General features: G+C 37.0%; 2 protein-coding genes across 2 annotated transcripts in view; both read right to left on the bottom strand.

Annotated features, from left to right (window-relative positions):
- Positions 1 to 3,941: 3,941 nt before the first annotated feature.
- The window catches only part of LOC103524536 (NF-kappa-B inhibitor cactus), a 15,787-nt gene continuing 2,174 nt past the window's right edge, over positions 3,942 to 17,554 (bottom strand). The window contains exons 2-4 of the mRNA XM_008489561.3: positions 11,376 to 11,481; positions 10,926 to 11,181; positions 3,942 to 4,060 (exon numbers count right to left, since the gene is read on the bottom strand). Of these exons, the coding sequence (XP_008487783.1) occupies positions 3,957 to 4,060; positions 10,926 to 11,181; positions 11,376 to 11,481 (466 nt within the window). The 3' untranslated portion in view covers positions 3,942 to 3,956. The remainder of the gene's footprint in view (positions 4,061 to 10,925; positions 11,182 to 11,375; positions 11,482 to 17,554) is intronic.
- LOC103524534 (nuclear factor NF-kappa-B p100 subunit) lies at positions 4,862 to 15,989 on the bottom strand. The gene is made up of 2 exons (XM_008489560.3): positions 15,704 to 15,989; positions 4,862 to 5,063 (listed from the first exon to the last, which is right to left on the bottom strand). The coding sequence occupies exons 1-2, from the start codon at positions 15,938 to 15,940 to the stop codon at positions 4,992 to 4,994; spliced, it is 309 nt and encodes a 102-aa protein (XP_008487782.1). The 5' UTR covers positions 15,941 to 15,989; the 3' UTR covers positions 4,862 to 4,991.

Here is a 17,554-nt window from a genome sequence, read left to right as displayed (position 1 = left end):
ACATTTAGCTAAAACGAGGCTGACCAAAACATGAATATTTAGCTAAAACGAGGCTGACCCAAACATGAATATTTAGCTAAAACGAGGCTGACCCAAACATGAATATTTAGCTAAAACGAGGCTGACCAAAACGTGAATATTTACCTAAAACGAGGCTGACCAAAACATGAACATTTAGCTAAAACGAGGCTGACCAAAACATGAATATTTAGCTAAAACGAGGCTGACCAAAACATGAATATTTAGCTAAAACGAGGCTGACCCAAACATGAATATTTAGCTAAAACGAGGCTGACCCAAATATGAATATTTTTATTGCGTGCGGTTATGTCGAGCTCTCCGGCTTGGTAATGCTGTCTTTATGTAGGAACTTGTTCAACAACCCCGCGATTTTTTTGACATAGGTAGGTTATAATTAAAACACAGGGCTGTTTTAAGGAGCGCGGTAGCGCTCCGCCCCGCCAAGTCAAGAAATACAAGTAAGTATCCTACCCTTAATTATCATTTATCACTATACCACTTTAGAAGATAGGTATACTTAATAGTTTTGCTCTGAAAACCGAATTCCGAGAACAGATTCGAAAAAACTTTGTCTCTGCTGGAAATTGAATCCTGACCTCCGGTATCCAAGTCTCGTAGGTTAAATGAGTAGGTAGTAGGTTAAAAAAAGTGTGAGAAACTTTTTATATACGTAGGTACATATATATAAAAGACGATCATATAATCATGTTAAAGAGGATAAATAAATATAGTAGGTAGGTAAATAAGAAAATGAAAGTTTAACCTCGTTCCATGGAATCAAATAGTTCGTTGGAAATGTTAAGCAAACTTCTTGATAAGTTTGTTGTAAAAATGGTGAGACATAGCAGATACATTGACAGCAGCGCAGAGAACAATCTCTTTCTCATCTTGATGGTGGTCCTGCAAATAAAAAACAATACTACATATGTTTATGTATACGTACACCCTATGGTTGATAGTAGGTACTACCTAGGTACACCCTACCAGTACGCAAGTCGGACATCTTTTTTTCATTTTAGTACGCAACTAGAAGGTTAAAATTGAAATAGTACGCAAGTTACCTACAGCCGATTCATTTGTGGAAATCGGCTTGCACAAGCCAGTTTGTGCAAATGGCTTGAGCGTGTAAACCCACCTTTATTTATTAAGCAGGGTCCACACTTATGTTGGGAATGTAACGAGCATAGAGCTTGAAACGATGAATTCAACTACGTGAAGTAATTGGATAGTCAGTCGCGTCTGTCTTGTAAGCTCGAGGTTGCGGGTTCTATTCCCGCCCGAGGCGGATTTTATCCTGAACGTTTCATTCTCGGAAAGGCCGGCTTTCTCCTCTCCTGTCTTCCTTCTCTCTTCGCTTTCGGGACGATAATACCTTAGCAAGTTAGCAGTTATTGTTATAGTTCCCTCTATTAAACAAAAGAAAAAAATAATAAATAAAAACATTTTTCTTTTTTTATTATTAAAATCAATTAATTATTTTATTAGAATTATCTTAGAAATTGATATATCTATATAATAAAATACAATAGGAATTATTTCTTTCAACTCTCAACATATAGTTTGGGGTCATGTTAGTCATACACATTAAATTGAACATGATTATATTTATATGCTATGGCTGACTGAGGTATAAACTATTATTTGTAAAATGATTTTCGTACCTACTAGATGCAGACTTGCTGTTTTCTAGTTAATAGATAAATAATAACGTCTCAACCTCTTGTCATCAGCATTACAATACGCTTTCAGTAGAACTTGAAATACAGTACCTAAGAAAAAACATGAAAGAAGAATACAACTCGTATAAAATTAATACCTTTAATCTTTATTTGCTCGACATTTGTAGATTGAGAAATCCTCCAAGATTAAATAGAGGAGTTGCGCTTACTTGGGTGAGGTTTCAAAGTCAAAGAGCAGGAAAAATGAGGAACAACGGAATTTTTCTTTTTCTTCTACGACCTCTAGATTCCGAGATAAATCGATTTAAAAAATACCGGTAAAACTTGAACGTGACGTCAAACACGGCATACACTCCCGTAGGCGATGACGTCACATCAACTGTCCCGAGCAAAGCTCCCTCGCAGGCAACACATTATTGAGTTTGTGCGCGATACTGCGCATGCATTTCTGCGCATTTCGTAAACTTTAACGTCACGACTCTTTGAACTTTTTACTTAGAACCGGCAAATAAAAATTGACTTTTCAACCTTTTAAAGTTACTTTGTCGGAGCTTTGACCTCAAATTTGGATTTTCACGACCTTTTACGTAGGAATTGATTTTTTTATTTACAATTTTTATCCAAAATTCCAAATGCAACTGCTCCATTACCTACATTCCTACATTATTGATCCAAGGGAAAAGTCAACAAGTGAGGCAAACTCTAAAATCAAAGATCAAAGCTAATTGTAAATGGCGCTGTCTCTACAAAGATGAAGGCAGTATAAATTTCTATAAGCCTGGCTTGTGCGACATCGTCCAATTACCTATTGATATCAAGCAAGCTAAAGTATGTAAAAGAAAATAAAAAAACCTTGTTTTCAAAACAAAACTCGAAACTTATATTAAGACTTTGACAATGTCAAAGTAGCTTGAGTTTAATTGCAGTGTTTCTCGGCAGTTAGTTAAATTACAATAGTAAGTGATGGTCCTTTCAATATGAGTACATATTATACTATAGGTACATCAAACTTCATACAAGACAAAACAGCTGCTACATCGTGTATTTCATCAGTTGGATGATAAGAGACACAATACTTCCCACTGAGATGCTGGGTCAACACGAGAACACCCGAAAGTAACCCTTTGAAATACGAGCGCAATTTTTTTTGTCCACTTTGGGAATTGAACCCGGGATCTTCTACTTAGCAAGCAAGCGCTTTACCAGTTACCACTGGGCCTAATTGTGTTCCCTATAATATTATTATAAAGCACTTGACAAAACGTCTAGTAGGGTTATAGTAGTTCTATGTGGTGTTAAGAATGACTAATACAGTAAAGTTCCTTCTTCTGCGAAATAAATGGATTATAAAACAAGAATCCTATTTGATATGGGGCAATTGGAAAGAAAACGCTTCGAACATACAAAATTATAAATAAGTAAGTAAGCCTAGTTTATAAATGATAATGATAGTCAGCTCCCATGGCGTAGTGGTCACTGCGCTCGCCTTGCACGCGGGTGACCCGGGTTCGATTCCCGGCGGAGATTTTTGATTTGAATCACTGACGATGCCGTAACTGGCGAAATGGTCATCTGATAATATATAATTTTGTTAAACAATAAAAAAAAAAAAAACCGAGTGTTTTCTTTCAACCTCAACATAAAGAAACAATTTTAATAACGCCTGCACTAGAGGAAGGAAAGAAATAATTTAAATAAACTAGATCGCACTCTATTGGCCGCGTCCAGTGTGACCGCTTAGAACGCGGCGGCCTGCAGCCCGGTCCTTAACACTTCTAACTATTAGTAATGAATTAGAACTATCTATCTAGCCAAGTCATATTAAAATATGGCTAGGTACTTCAGAAAAACATAAGGAGATGCAATTTCGAGAGCACTGAAACAGAAGGAACGGGAGGGAGGAAGACTATTTTGGATTTTGAACAAAGGCGTTATGGTAAACATACCATGAAGAGGAGGTCTGCATGAAAATTTCAATAATCACACGATGCGTCAAGAATGAAAAATGAGAAAAAAAAAAAAAAGTTTTCCGATAAGTTTGCACATTTCTGGTCATACATTAAAAAGTCTCCGTTTAATATTGGATTAAATCATGAATCATGGTAGGGTTAACTCTGTATAACATAGGATACGAGTGTGAGTATGTATGATGGTGGGAATACCCAGCAGGTAATAATAATGAGAGGAGTGGGACTTTCCCCATGTGGAAGACAAACAATTCTCATTTCCTACTTGCATCATCACAGCATATCTATATTACTTGCTACTTACCCTTGCATTTATATCTCCTCCATTCAACACTAGCTGTCGCATGATGTCAACATTTCCTCCAATGGCAGCATGATGGATACATGTCATTCCTGAAAAAATAACATTTTCATCTAATGACCAACTGTTCAACCTAGAAACTTTACTAGAACACAATCAAAGGTAATAAAAGGAAAGTATTCAAATAAAACTAGAAAACATGAAATAGGTATTTCTTCTCTAATATAAATAAAATAATAAGAACCCATGTGAACCAATGAACTTGTTCAAAATATTGATTGCTTACAAGTTAAGTGACTTTCAATGTTGGTCTACTTTACAATACAGATGTGTCTATGTATATTGCGTAATGTGTATAGGATCAATCAGAGGGGGAAATACCAGAAGTTCCAAATAATGCCAAGGCAAGGCGCGCGTGTGTTGGTTGACGTAATGACAAAATACTAGATGTTTCTAATATGATGGGGAATTCTATATCTAGACTCTAGAGAGAGTTCATCATGTAATAGTAAGAATCAATATTCAAATTTCAACTTCCAACAGATTGAATGAGAGTTGAAAATCCTCCAATGTTTACAATCTGTATGACTATTGGTAGTTTAGTTTCATTTGATAAACCTACAATGAATCACAACACAAGACCGGAAACAAGTTCTTACTATAGTAGGTGATAGCCTGATAAAAATTTCCAAAAAGTATGCAACCTTGAAGGGGCTACACAAGAAGTCTAAAAACAAGCTGGGCCCGTCCCTCCGGGAATTTTTTAGTCCGTAGTTTATTCGATCGTGATTAGAGAAAATCAGTACCTATACCTAATTTGTTTAAGCTGGCTGTTGCGGGGCCCACTCAGCCTCGTGAGGAAAATGAGTAGCTATGACATATAAATGCGCATAGCGACCGGTGCCAGCATGGTAGGTAAACATTGGATTTTAGGATTATTGAGATATTGAGAAAATCCTACAATGCTGCAGTGAGCACTTATTTTATAAATGATAATGATAGAGGAAGTTAATGTTCTATGCTTTACGCCTTACAGAGGGAGTAGTGTGATGTGTTCTCCTGTAATTTTGTATCTGCATAGTGAGAATCCGTCATCTGAAACCAGAAATTATAAAACCTCATATCAAAACTTCCAACTCACTTCGTTCAATCTATAATACAGGGTTTAAATTCATCAACAAAAATTGAATTGAAAAAAAAAAGACCTTGTAGAAAAGGTTTCCCCTGGAATATGATGAGACTCGTGTTTCAAGACATTTCAACTCGTTTGTGGCTCGTTTTTTCAACACCCTGTAGGTATATTTACACACTGTCGTGCAATGAAAGTGATTGGTTGTCTCTCTATGTTTACAGTACATTCTCGAACCGTTACGATTCGCTTGATCTAACTCTGAAGGAACATGTTTGTAACTCAAGTGAATGGCCAACCCTGAAGAAGAGGCCAGATCGTTATCAGGGGAGGATGTAGGATAACGTTGTCATAGTAACTCAATGTTATTGATTTGTGAAAACTCCCGAGTTCTTGGATTCAATATTTTTCATTCTAGATTTGACTTTTATAAGTCCTTCTATGGGGACAGACAGACCGACAGACGACACCGAAGCGAATACAATAGTCCGTCCACTATACCTTTTATTATTACTATCGTAATTTAATAAAGGAAGGACGGACTAAAAATCGCCTGCAGCGCTGAAAATTTTAGTTTCACTGAGACTTTAGACCAAAATTTTCAAAAATGTCGCCTGCGGCGCTAAAGTTTTGCAATTCGATTGGACTGCGGCGCTGAAAATTTCAGTCTTGGTGAGACTGGATTTCTGAAGATTGTAGCCCCAAAATTTCAATTTTTTCGCCTACGGCGCTTTCATTTATTTGGCTCACTTTAGCACTCATTTGCAATCATGGGCGTAGGCAGAAGAGAGAGGAGGACAAGGTGAAGTTTGAGAACCTGTGCAAGGTGATTTGGGGGTGGCGGCTCCCCCCCCCCAAAAAAAAAACTTCAAAAAGTATGCTATTTTGAAGGGGCTACACAAAATTTTTCAAAAAGTCCGCCTGCGGCTCTCTAATTAACTTAGCGTTCAGTTATAATTAGGATAAGAAATGTATAGAAAAATATCCAAGCATTAGGAGCGTCAAAAATTAACTCGTCACAAGCATGAGCCACCTACTTTTTGAAAAATTTTGCCTGCGGCGCTCAAAAATTTGAAGTTCGATCAGGCTGCAAATCAGAAACGTTGTATCCCAAATATTGAAAAATTCGCCTGCGGCACTCTAATTTGATTTCCTCTATTTAGTATTCATCTGGAAAAAGGTTCAAAATACAAATTTGAAGAACATGCTTTTTGAAAAGATTGGACTGCGTTTCTGAAAGGGTGTACCCACCCATATTTAAAAAAATTGCCCGCGGCGCAGTTAATTTGTAATGAATGAGTACCTACATCTTGTGGGAGCTCAAGCTCATAGATCAGAGAAAAAGAGTTTAATAAAATCAAGTGACTTGAGCCCTAATTTTGGGAGAGAAAAAATTCACAATTTTTGTGAATTTTTTCTCTCCCAAAATTGGGGATTCAAAAACCAAGGTAAGAAAGAAAAAGATTGAGGAATTATTGATTTCAAACCGGCTAATGGCTTAGGGTCATTATTAAAAAAAAAATCGCGAGCCCGTTCTCCCTTTATTCCCAATATAATGTTTAAGTCACCCATCCATTTATTGGCCTTGCTCGGCGTAGCTTAACATGGGTAACGGTAAAACCGGTCTTAAATGATCGACTGAAGTGTTATCTAAAACTTTCTCGCTTAGAGTTCATAGGTCGTCGCGACAAATTTCAAGATCAGAGCTAATTTGTGTGAGAAAATGTGAAAAAAATCCCCCAAAAACCAGTTTTTTTTTGGTTTTTTGGCTTTACAAAGACCTTTAATTTGATATATAGGTCGACCAGGTTTGGATAAGTCCTTCTATGGGGACAGACAGACCGACAGACGACACCGAAGCGAATACAATAGTCCGTCCACTATACCTTTTATTATTAGTAATAATAAAGGAAGGACGGACTAAAAATCCCCAAAAACCAGTTTTTTGGTTTTTTGGCTTTATGGTTCTCTGTACAAAATTTGCACCACCACTTTCGTGTTCCTGGTAAAAAGACCTTTAATTTGATATATAGGTCGACCAGGTTTGGATAAGTCCTTCTATGGGGACAGACAGACCGACAGACGACACCGAAGCGAATACAATAGTCCGTCCACTATACCTTTTATTATTACTATTGTAATTTAAAATAAAGGAAGGACGGACTAAAAATCACCTCTGTGCTCTGTGCTACTTTTAATGAGTGCATAGAGTGGCATAATAAAATACGACGACTATAGCTGCGTTTAGATTAAAGCTGTATTTTAAATATTATGTGACTTTTTGTAGATATCTATTCTTTTTACTTCGCTATACTGAGGTTTTTGCCTCTGAAGGGAAGGGAAATCGACTTTTCTTCGTTATATCGAGGATTTCGTTATATCGAGGTTAAAATCGAAACTATTTCGTTATATCGATTTACTTCGCTATACTGAGGTCCAAATCAGAGTAACTTCCGTCCGTTATACTGAGGTAAAATTCTACTCGGTTTTAAGATCACTTCGCTATACTGAGGTTAAAATTCAATCAATTTCGTTATACTGAGGTAATTTTCCCGGGCTCGTGCCCCAAATTACTTCGTTGTATCTATTCTTTTTACTTCGCTATACTGAGGTTTTTGCCTCTGAAGGGAAGGGAAATCGACTTTTCTTCGTTATATCCAGGTTCCACTGTACAAGAAGTGAAGTGAAGTGAAGTGTAGCGTGGGTTTTTCAGACATACTCGTATGTTCATGGTAGAGATAATCATACAATAGTCCATCATGTGTTTAATGTTGACTCAGACGCAGAGTGAATAAACTTCGCACCTCCAACCTTTGAACCAATCAGAAGGCGCCTTCCTTTACTCGTACAATATGTCACAAATAAAACCGGTTATTTTGTGCAGAATTGGTAACCTTGTACTCAGAAATAGTTTTTTTTTTTTTTTTACTTTATACAAAATGTAAGCATCAGACTCAAACTGTGCGAAGTTGCAAACCAATCAAATGTCCCCATTACACAACATCATAGGTTACCTATACTCACTCCTTGTTGTTGTTTTTATTTTGAAGTTTCCAACAGCATGAGCACCACAATCCTATTTCTAGATCTAGGAACTTGGCCCTATACTCACTCCTTGTTGTTGTTTTTATTTTGAAGTTTCCAACAGCATGAGCACCACAATCCTATTTCTAGATCTAGGAACTTGGCCACCACCACAGAGGGAGGTTGGTTTGAACATCGTGGTTGAGACTGGCAGAGAGGACAGGCGTCTGTTACTGAGGGACCGACTCTGGCTTTGTAATTATTTACTTAGGAGTTTGCATCATCTGGACCGAAGCTGAAGTAAAGTGCACCATGTGGATCTTCTCTGACTCATCAATCACTGGCGATGGCGGAGTGTTGGTTCGAAGGAGTTCCCATCCATTACAGATTAGACACTCTTGGTGTGGTTACTCTCGTGGGGAGGTAAGGTTTCAGATTGTATTATTATTCTTGCAAGACTGGGAATCTTACCTCATACTCATTAATCACTTCTAAATATTTCCAGAATAAGAAAATGAGGTAAACTTCCCCATCATTTCATCACATCAACGATTTCTAGGAATATCTACATGTTATCATAATTATGATCAAATAATAAGGAATAACCGCGCTCAACAATATCACACACAGGTTTCTCTCCCCAAGAAATCCGAATAACTCAAAACAAATCATCTTCTAAGGAATTTAATGACGTCATATCCAAACGCTCTCATTTTGGTTTTCACCTGAAATGTTTGCACGATACGTTATCAACATACCTACGTCTACAACTACATACAAACCAAAGAAATAATACATGAGCACGTATAGTATTTATGTTATCTGGATTAACCTGTATTGTGTATTTATAATCATTTATTGGGACGTGTTGAGTAAGGTGTTGGAGAGTGATCATGTCATCAAGTGTCCAAAACGGACAAGTTATTTATAATACTCTTATTAAACTAAGTATAACTTTGTACACAACTAACTATTCTTTAGAAACATCAACATTCAAATCTAGTCAACAAATTAATAATTTCGGGTCCATGGTAAAAGGATTAGACAGGTAGATAGACTGAATTGAACACGGGAAATACGTTTACATGTCTTGCACAGTGATGATCATGAGTAATCATGGGAATGAGAAAAACCTCAAGGTTTCATTATGTATCAGCACTCAACATACCACGAGTGTTTCACTGAAACAGATAGCACGCCTGAGTCTGCGCAATATTAAAATACGAGTAGCTTTTAGCTATGATTTCCTTTGAGACATTAGAGAAACATACTTAGTTACATCACATTTATTTCATATCGTGCATAATACGTATTGGGTAGTGGGTACACGGTTAGCCCAGTGGTAACCCGCTTGCTTGCAATGCAGAAGGCCCCGGGTTCGATGCCCACCATCCACAAAATTTGTACTCGTTTTTCGATTGCAATTATTTCAACGGGTATTGTGCCTCTTCTCGCCCATCTTTTGTTTTTAAACGTTCGTCGGACTTTCTCCTATCCTGTCTTCCTTCTCTAATCTATTTCGGGACGATAAAGCCTCCGTTATAAGAACTCCCTCGGTCAGACCTCCTAATAGTTAATACTTAGTATACCAATAAAAAGTGAAAAATATACCTGTTGAACCAAACTGAATAGGTACCCTACTTCTTCTTGATATTCACTCAGCAAGAAATATATTTCCTCCATCCATAAATTTTAATCATTTCTAACTTGCGCAGATTTGAGATACACAGGTTGAAAATGTTATTGACCTGAACCTGAACATTGGGATTCCCCCAGATATGTAGATATAATATTACGTCTCATCATTAGGGTGGTAATAATGTCAAACGCAATGTAAACTTTTTCATAAGAATAACTTCCTATCCTATCCTATCCATGTATAATAAGAAGAGAAACTTCAAGTACGTACACAACACGGATATCACAACATCAGAACCATATACACGTACACTATACAGGGTGGTCGGATTTTGTTTGATATTCAAACCATAGATTTTTTTTTCTTTTTTTTAGGTATATATACTTTTTTATTCTATGAACATGATATATGCCCACAAATGCTTCCTAACCAAGATATCGAGCAAAAGCCGTTGCTATTTCAATATCATAAATCTGTGCCTGTAGAGCTTGGATATGAAGATTTAATTTTATTCAAGCCAGAATGTTCGAAATTGACAACACCAGAGATTAGGATTGCCAACCGTCCCATATTTCCCGGGACATCCCGTCTTTTTTTTGGAAAAATAAAATGTCCCGTTTTTTTCCCAATTCGATGGAAAACATCTGAACGAACTAATAAACAGTAAAAATGACTTGAAATTAAAAAAAAAAAAAATATCTTTTTATGAAGATTTTTATTGAATATCCGCAGATTGTAGACCAAAAATTAAAAAAAAAATTCGCCTGCGGCGCTGTTCATTCAATTATGCTCATTTAAATACTGTTCGCATAGGACTGAAAAATCCCTTTACTCCAGCAGTAGGTTACTACTATTATTGTATTCAATTTCTCAAAAAAGTTCGAGGACAAAATCCTCGGCTGGGATTGAACCCACGCCCTCCTGTTTACCAGGCGAGCGTCTTGACCACTACACCACCTAAGTATTTTTTGATAGCAAAAAATCTGGTGTGAGTCCAAGTCAAGTCATGAACTTTAGCATAGAAAACAGATTCAGCGAGAACCGACATTTGTGACAAGCATTGATGAACACAAGTAAAACTCTCATGATTGTACTGAGATATAAATCTTCAAATAATAGCAACGTCCCTGTGTGGTGTCTAGATGCACTGTGACGGTTTACATACCTTCATAGTCTGTGCTGTTGATGGTTTCATTTTTGAGGCTGGTTCTCTTCTCGAACTTGATGCCCATCACTTGTGCTAGCTCAGCGCTGGATATTGGATTAGTCAGTGCTCTCACACATTCTAGACTGCCTTCAACAACTGCCCAGTGGAGTGGGGTGCGGGCATATTTATCACATTTACGATAGTTGGCATTACATAACACCAGGTGGCGTGTTAGTCGTGACTGTGATGTCAAGACAGAGAGGTGTAGCGGCGTCTGAAACATTTGTACATATGTGAAAACACAAGAACACCTCAGTAATAATAGGCAACGTGCTCCTATCCCAGCCAACGTATGGAATTTTATCCTTAGTTTTACTCTATATGAGAATTTCACCACAATTAGAGAGCTCTTACTGGCCAAGTGGTTTGGTACTTTTTACTACTTGAGTGATGAATTAATTGCCTTACCTGATACAAATCATTCCGAATATCCAAACAAACAGAACTGGGTGCTACTTGAACTAAATGATGAACCATGTGTTCTGTGCCTCCCAAAATGGCTATGTGTAGTGGTCTGCAAGCAAAACAGATAAATAACTCTCATCTTCAGTCTTCAGTCATAACCACATGAGAGAAACTAAAATAGCCAATAGGTATAGGTAGTCAAATATAATAACATTGGTGGCACCAGTCAGTCTTTACAAACATACAAGGCTTTAGTGTGCCTGAATCCTGTTGATAACCTCAACACTCTTTAAATCTTACTTCATTCAACCTTTCAAACAGTGGGGATCTTGAAATTCTTGAATTTTTCAGTCCGGCCTACAGAAAGAAGAAAAATAAAGTGCAATGGCTGCCAGCCAGTGTTTTTTCCTTGTTGAAATTTGAAAATGGTTTCACAGATGACGAGTTTTAGGTAGGCCTAGGCTTACAATAATTAGGGTAATTGTAGAAAGAAAAAATAATAATAATAAAAAAACGCCGAGACACCTATTTCATAATTTTTTGGGGGATCGATTTTTTTCATATGAAGTTGCGGCCCTGGCCTCCCCTTGTGGTCGCAACTTAAAAATCTTAAATGAGAACCCCCTACTTGTGATACATCATATTATTCATATTAAAGGTCTTGAAAAAACGTAGCACATTGGTGCAAGTTTGAGCTCGATCCGACAACCAGGGCGTTAGTTATGATCTATTCTATTTTTCCATGTTCCTCCTCCAATAGGGGAAGCATACAAAAAAAAAAAAAGAAAATTCATTTTGATCGGTGATTTGTGCTTTCAATTGAAATAATAAAATTAGAAATAGAGGAGGTCCACCTTGCAATAATCAGGGTAAATGACTCTCTTTTTCATAGAATCTTTCGGCAAAAATGTAATACCAAAAATTTGAGAAATCAAGAGTTCAGGGGAGAACATTTGGCGGCGGAAAAACCGCCAGAAAATGGCACTTGTCCAAGAAGGTTAAAACTTAAAAATAAAACGGATTCCACATCCGGGGATTCCCAGTTATGTTGTAACTTCAGACACTTCAGTAGGTAGTAAGTAGGTGACTTGTAGAAGAGAAATTAATCTCTGACCTACTTTCAATTTTTAATTATTTACCCAACACACTATTAATTGTACAAAAAGATCATGAAACTTGACAATTTGATTGATTTAAAAAACCGAACTATTCCACTCCAATAATCCACTCACAAAACACAAAACGATGAAAAAATAGAAAGTAAAAAATTCATTCATGGATCCGCAATTCCGCACAACTCAAAAGAAATCAAAGAACTGGGATACTGGGAATGAATGAGAAGCGAGTCAAAACTATCAACTACGGAGCTACTTTGTTGGTGTACGGTGTACTGCACATGCGCTCTCTATATTCTGCTAAGGCGACCTTACACGTTTTTAGTCCGTCCTTCCTTTATTATTACAATAGTAATAAAAAGGTACCTAGGTATAAGGGACGGACTATTTTATTCGCTTCGGTGTCGTCTGTCTGTCAGTCTGTCAGTCTGTCCCCATAGAAGGACTTATCCAAACCTGGTCGACCTATATATCAAATTAAAGGTCTTTTTACCAGGAACACGGAAGTGATGGTGCAAATTTTGTCCAGAGAACCATAGAGCCAAAAAAATTTTAGCGTTACCTATGTTAAGCTACGCCGAGGAAGGCCAATAAATGGATGGGTGACTTAAAGTTAATTGAGTAATTGTGGGATTTTTTTTTTACATTTTCTCACACAAATGAGCTCTGATCTTGAAATTTGTCGCGACGACCTATGAACTCAAAGCGAGAAAGTTTTAGATAACACTTCAGTCGTTATTTTAACTTGTCAGTTTTTAGTCCGTCCTTCCTTTATTATTACAATAGTAATAAAAAGGTATAAGGGATGGACTATTGTATTCGCTTCGGTGTTGTCTGTCTATCTGTCACTCTATCCCCATAGAAGGACTTATCCAAACCTGGTTGACTTATATATCAAATTAAAGGTCTTTTTTTTTTACCAGAAACACGAAAATGGTGGTGCAAATTTTGTCCAGAAAACCATAAAGCCAAAAAAACTGGATTTTGGGGGATTTTTTTTCACATTTTCTCACACAAATGAGCTCTGATCTTGAAATTTGTTGTGACGACCTATGAACTCAAAGTGAGAAAGTTTTAGATAACACTTCAGTCGTTATTTTAAGACCGGTTTTAGCGTCACCTATGTTAAGCTACGCCGAGCAAGGCCAATAAATGGATGGGTGACTTAAACCTTATATTGGGAATAAAGGGAGAACGGGCTCTAGTCTTGATTTTAAATCATTACATGAAAGTAAAATCAAAAATCAAATCAAGAATAATAATAAACTGAATATTAAACAAATTAGGTAGGTACATAGGTACTGATTTTCTCTAATCACGATCGAATAAAGTACGGGCTAAAAAATTCCCGGAGGGACGGGTCCAGCTTGTTTGTAATAAATAATGTCCATGGCAGGGTCACAATTAGAGTTTAAACTCAGTTTAAGTTAACCTCTTGGATTAAGTGATCTGAGTGGGAGAAAATTTTGCTCGTCGTCTTTGCGTTTCGGTCAGTTGCGCTTGCGCGGTCAACCAATCAGATTGCTAAAGCAGTTGTGCCTTAATCCAAGATTTAAACTTAAATCGAGTTTAAGCTCTAATTGTGACCCCGGCCACAATGAAGATTTTTTTTTCTTTACTTTTCTTTTTCTTTTCTTTTCTCTTCTTTAAGTGGCAGGGTTCTCCTGAAGGAGCTCTTCCCTTCCAACCACTGTTACTATGAGCCTTTTTTGTGTTTTACTGTGAGTGTGAGCCTTTAAGATATATTTTACCAGGAAGCTGTTCAATTGTTCCTAAACTTTGTGCGTCCCTTATGTAACTTACCTATATCCCTATGAAAAGAATTCCGTTTTCTGGAGAAAGTCAAACCAAAGAAACTTTCGTCGGACCCTGTTTATGAAAAGAGAAATTTGCGATTCAAATAAGAGTTTTAAATCATTACATGAAAGTAAAATCGAAAAATCAAATCAAGAATAATAATAAACTGAATATTAAACAAATTAGGTAGGTACATAGTTACCTACAATACAATCACCCATACGAAAAATGTTGTAGGAATGCACCTATATAGGTGCATTCTACTTATGTAGGTAGGTAGGTTGTATCTACTAATTTTTCAATAGGTACCTACCTACGTAATAAATTATTATTATTAGTAATAATAATAACAAAAGTAGGTACTAGGTAAGTTTCGTTTTAAATATTTAACAAAATGTTACGTCTATATACGTCGTATACGTGCAAGACGTATAGACGTTTAAATATATTTAACAAAACACAAAAGTAGGTAAGTTTCGTTTTAGGAACGGCTGGCTTATTTCTCCTGTTTTGTCTTCTCTCTTGGCTTTTAATTTTAATTAGTTACGGTTTCCTCTATCAAACCTCTAACTCTAGATAATATAATAATAATAATAATAAACGTCGATTGTGTCGAAAGCAACAGTTGAGTTAATAATAGTTGGCTCAACTTTGATGAAATTTGACAGCAAATTTTATTTCGTGTTTATTTTTGTTTTATTCGTTGTTAGGAAACAATAGGTGAAGTCGGTATTAAACCTATAGATTCTATATAGGTCCTAGGGAATACCCGTAGACACCTATTAGCTATTTATTATAGATTGGTTTCTAGGAAGAATATTCGTAATTATTATCCATATAGAATAGGTAGGTAGATGTCTCCTTCCCTCGTAACAAACATTTAACCCCGATGACAGGGTCTTTATAATATATTTACCACTCGATCTATGTACCTAAGGTCTCTTCCTGATCCCTTTTGTGCCGCGTCCATTATAATTTAGGACTATTGCACTGAAACAATGTATGTATTGTACGTAGTGTTCAGGGATTTCCATGTGAGACTGTAAACCCGTGAGGAGTTTCATTAGCACAGTCAGGTACCTACCTCATGTGCCTAAACAAGTTCAACATTTCACTCATCTTGGTTTCAGTTTGAATTTTCACCAGCGTATTTTTCCACCATGTTTCATGAGGACAAATCTCTGGCATCTTGAATTGTACCTATTAGGTATCTTTTGTTAGGAGCGAGCAAATCTCATAGACAAAAAGAAAAAAAAAAAAAAAAAAAAAAAAAAAAAGATGACAAAGAACAAAACACAACCTTACACAAGAGGCGAGACAAAAGATTTGTCCTTTATTAACTAGATGCTACACATGTGGTCTGTGTCGTAGTATATCCCGCATCAGATGGGCGATAAGAGAAAGTAACTCTGATCTTACCTCTTCCTCTTCATCTTCATCTTCACTATCCAAACACATATCATTATCATCTTCAGCATGGGGCAGATTCTCAGCCCCTGCGTCCAGTAAGAGCCTTCCTATCTTCTCATCGTAACAGATCTGATACGGTGTGAACCCAGCAAAGGTTTCAATGTCCACATTCATGCTGTCGGACTGGAGGAGGAATTGTACCATGTCGATATCTCGTTTCTCTACTGCTATGTGTAGTGCAGACATGCCTGATTTCCATTCCTGAAATCATACCAATATTATACAATAGTTAGCTCTAAATATAGAGGAGAGCTGTTAAGTTAACATCTAGAGATGCGGCGGATCCAAACTCCAATATTTCCAAATTGAAACCAAGGGATAGTTTTCATTTTCCCTTTGTTGTAACTTGGAATTGGTCTAATAGATAGAGGAGGCTTACCTTGCAATAATTAGGGTTGTGGGGGAAGTGTAATATTAAAAGTGAAACCTCGAGAGTTGAGGGGAGAACTTTTGGCGGTGGGAAAACCGCCAGAAAACGGCCGAAATTTCGCACCTTTTTTTCCAGTTTTTCGCTTATAACTTCTAAACCGTGCGTCCTACACTTTATGGGTATCAAAATGAAAGTACACAAAGTTTGCTACATGATGGTGTGGTCAAACTTTATTTTATGTTAAGTTAATGTTCTCTTACAGCACCCTGTAGGTCAAGTAGATGGCTGAAAAGTGGTCGGATTTTTTTTTTTTAATTCAAAGTTAAACAATTTTCCGAGCCAGGCTACTAAGGCGAGTGTGGAACTGCTTCCCCCACCGTACCTAATAATCCTAGTGGGGAAAAAATCGTTTACCTCAATAGATATAACGAAGTCCAAGGGAAATGCCCAAAATTTCGTTATATCGAAGTTTTCGTAATATCTATTTTCGTTATATCGAGGTTAAAATCATGATGATTTCGTTATATCGAATTACTTCGCTATACTGAGGTCAAAATGAGAGTAACTTCGTTGTACTGAGGTAATTTTACTCGGTTATAAGATCACTTCGCTATACTGAGGTTAAAATTCAATCAATTTCGTTATACTGAGGTAATTTTCCCGGGCTCGTGCCCCAAATTACTTCGTTGTATCTATTCTTTTTACTTCGCTATACTGAGGTTTTTGCCTCTGAAGGGAAGGGAAATCGACTTTTCTTCGTTATATCCAGGTTCCACTGTACAAGAAGTGAAGTGAAGTGAAGTGTAGCGTGGGTTTTTCAGACATACTCGTATGTTCATGGTAGAGATAATCATACAATAGTCCATCATGTGTTTAATGTTGACTCAGACGCAGAGTGAATAAACTTCGCACCTCCAACCTTTGAACCAATCAGAAGGCGCCTTCCTTTACTCGTACAATATGTCACAAATAAAACCGGTTATTTTGTGCAGAATTGGTAACCTTGTACTCAGAAATAGTTTTTTTTTTTTTTTTACTTTATACAAAATGTAAGCATCAGACTCAAACTGTGCGAAGTTGCAAACCAATCAAATGTCCCCATTACACAACATCATAGGTTACCTATACTCACGAGTGCGCCAATGCACTTTTTGGGTACTTTTACATCGGAATAGGACTCTATCTCGAAAAAAATTGTCATTTGGTTGAGCCCCATTATTGCAAGGTGTAAAGGACCGGTCACACAGAATGCGGCCTGCGGCCTGGCCGCAGCGAACTCTGTAATCTACGTAAATAAATTGTACATGCCACATTAGACAGCGATCTGGCCGCGTGGCCTATTAGAAGAGTTGTAAAATGTTACAGAGGTCGCGGCGGCCTGAGAGTATTTTGTGTGATTTTGGATATTGAAGACTCGTGACTTTGTGAAG

Source organism: Diaphorina citri, unplaced genomic scaffold, assembly GCF_000475195.1.
Source record: "Diaphorina citri unplaced genomic scaffold, Diaci psyllid genome assembly version 1.1 scaffold103, whole genome shotgun sequence".
Lineage (NCBI taxonomy): Eukaryota > Metazoa > Arthropoda > Insecta > Hemiptera > Psyllidae > Diaphorina > Diaphorina citri.
The sequence above is the reverse complement of the archived record's forward strand: the minus strand, read 5'-3'. Positions and strand labels throughout refer to the sequence as shown.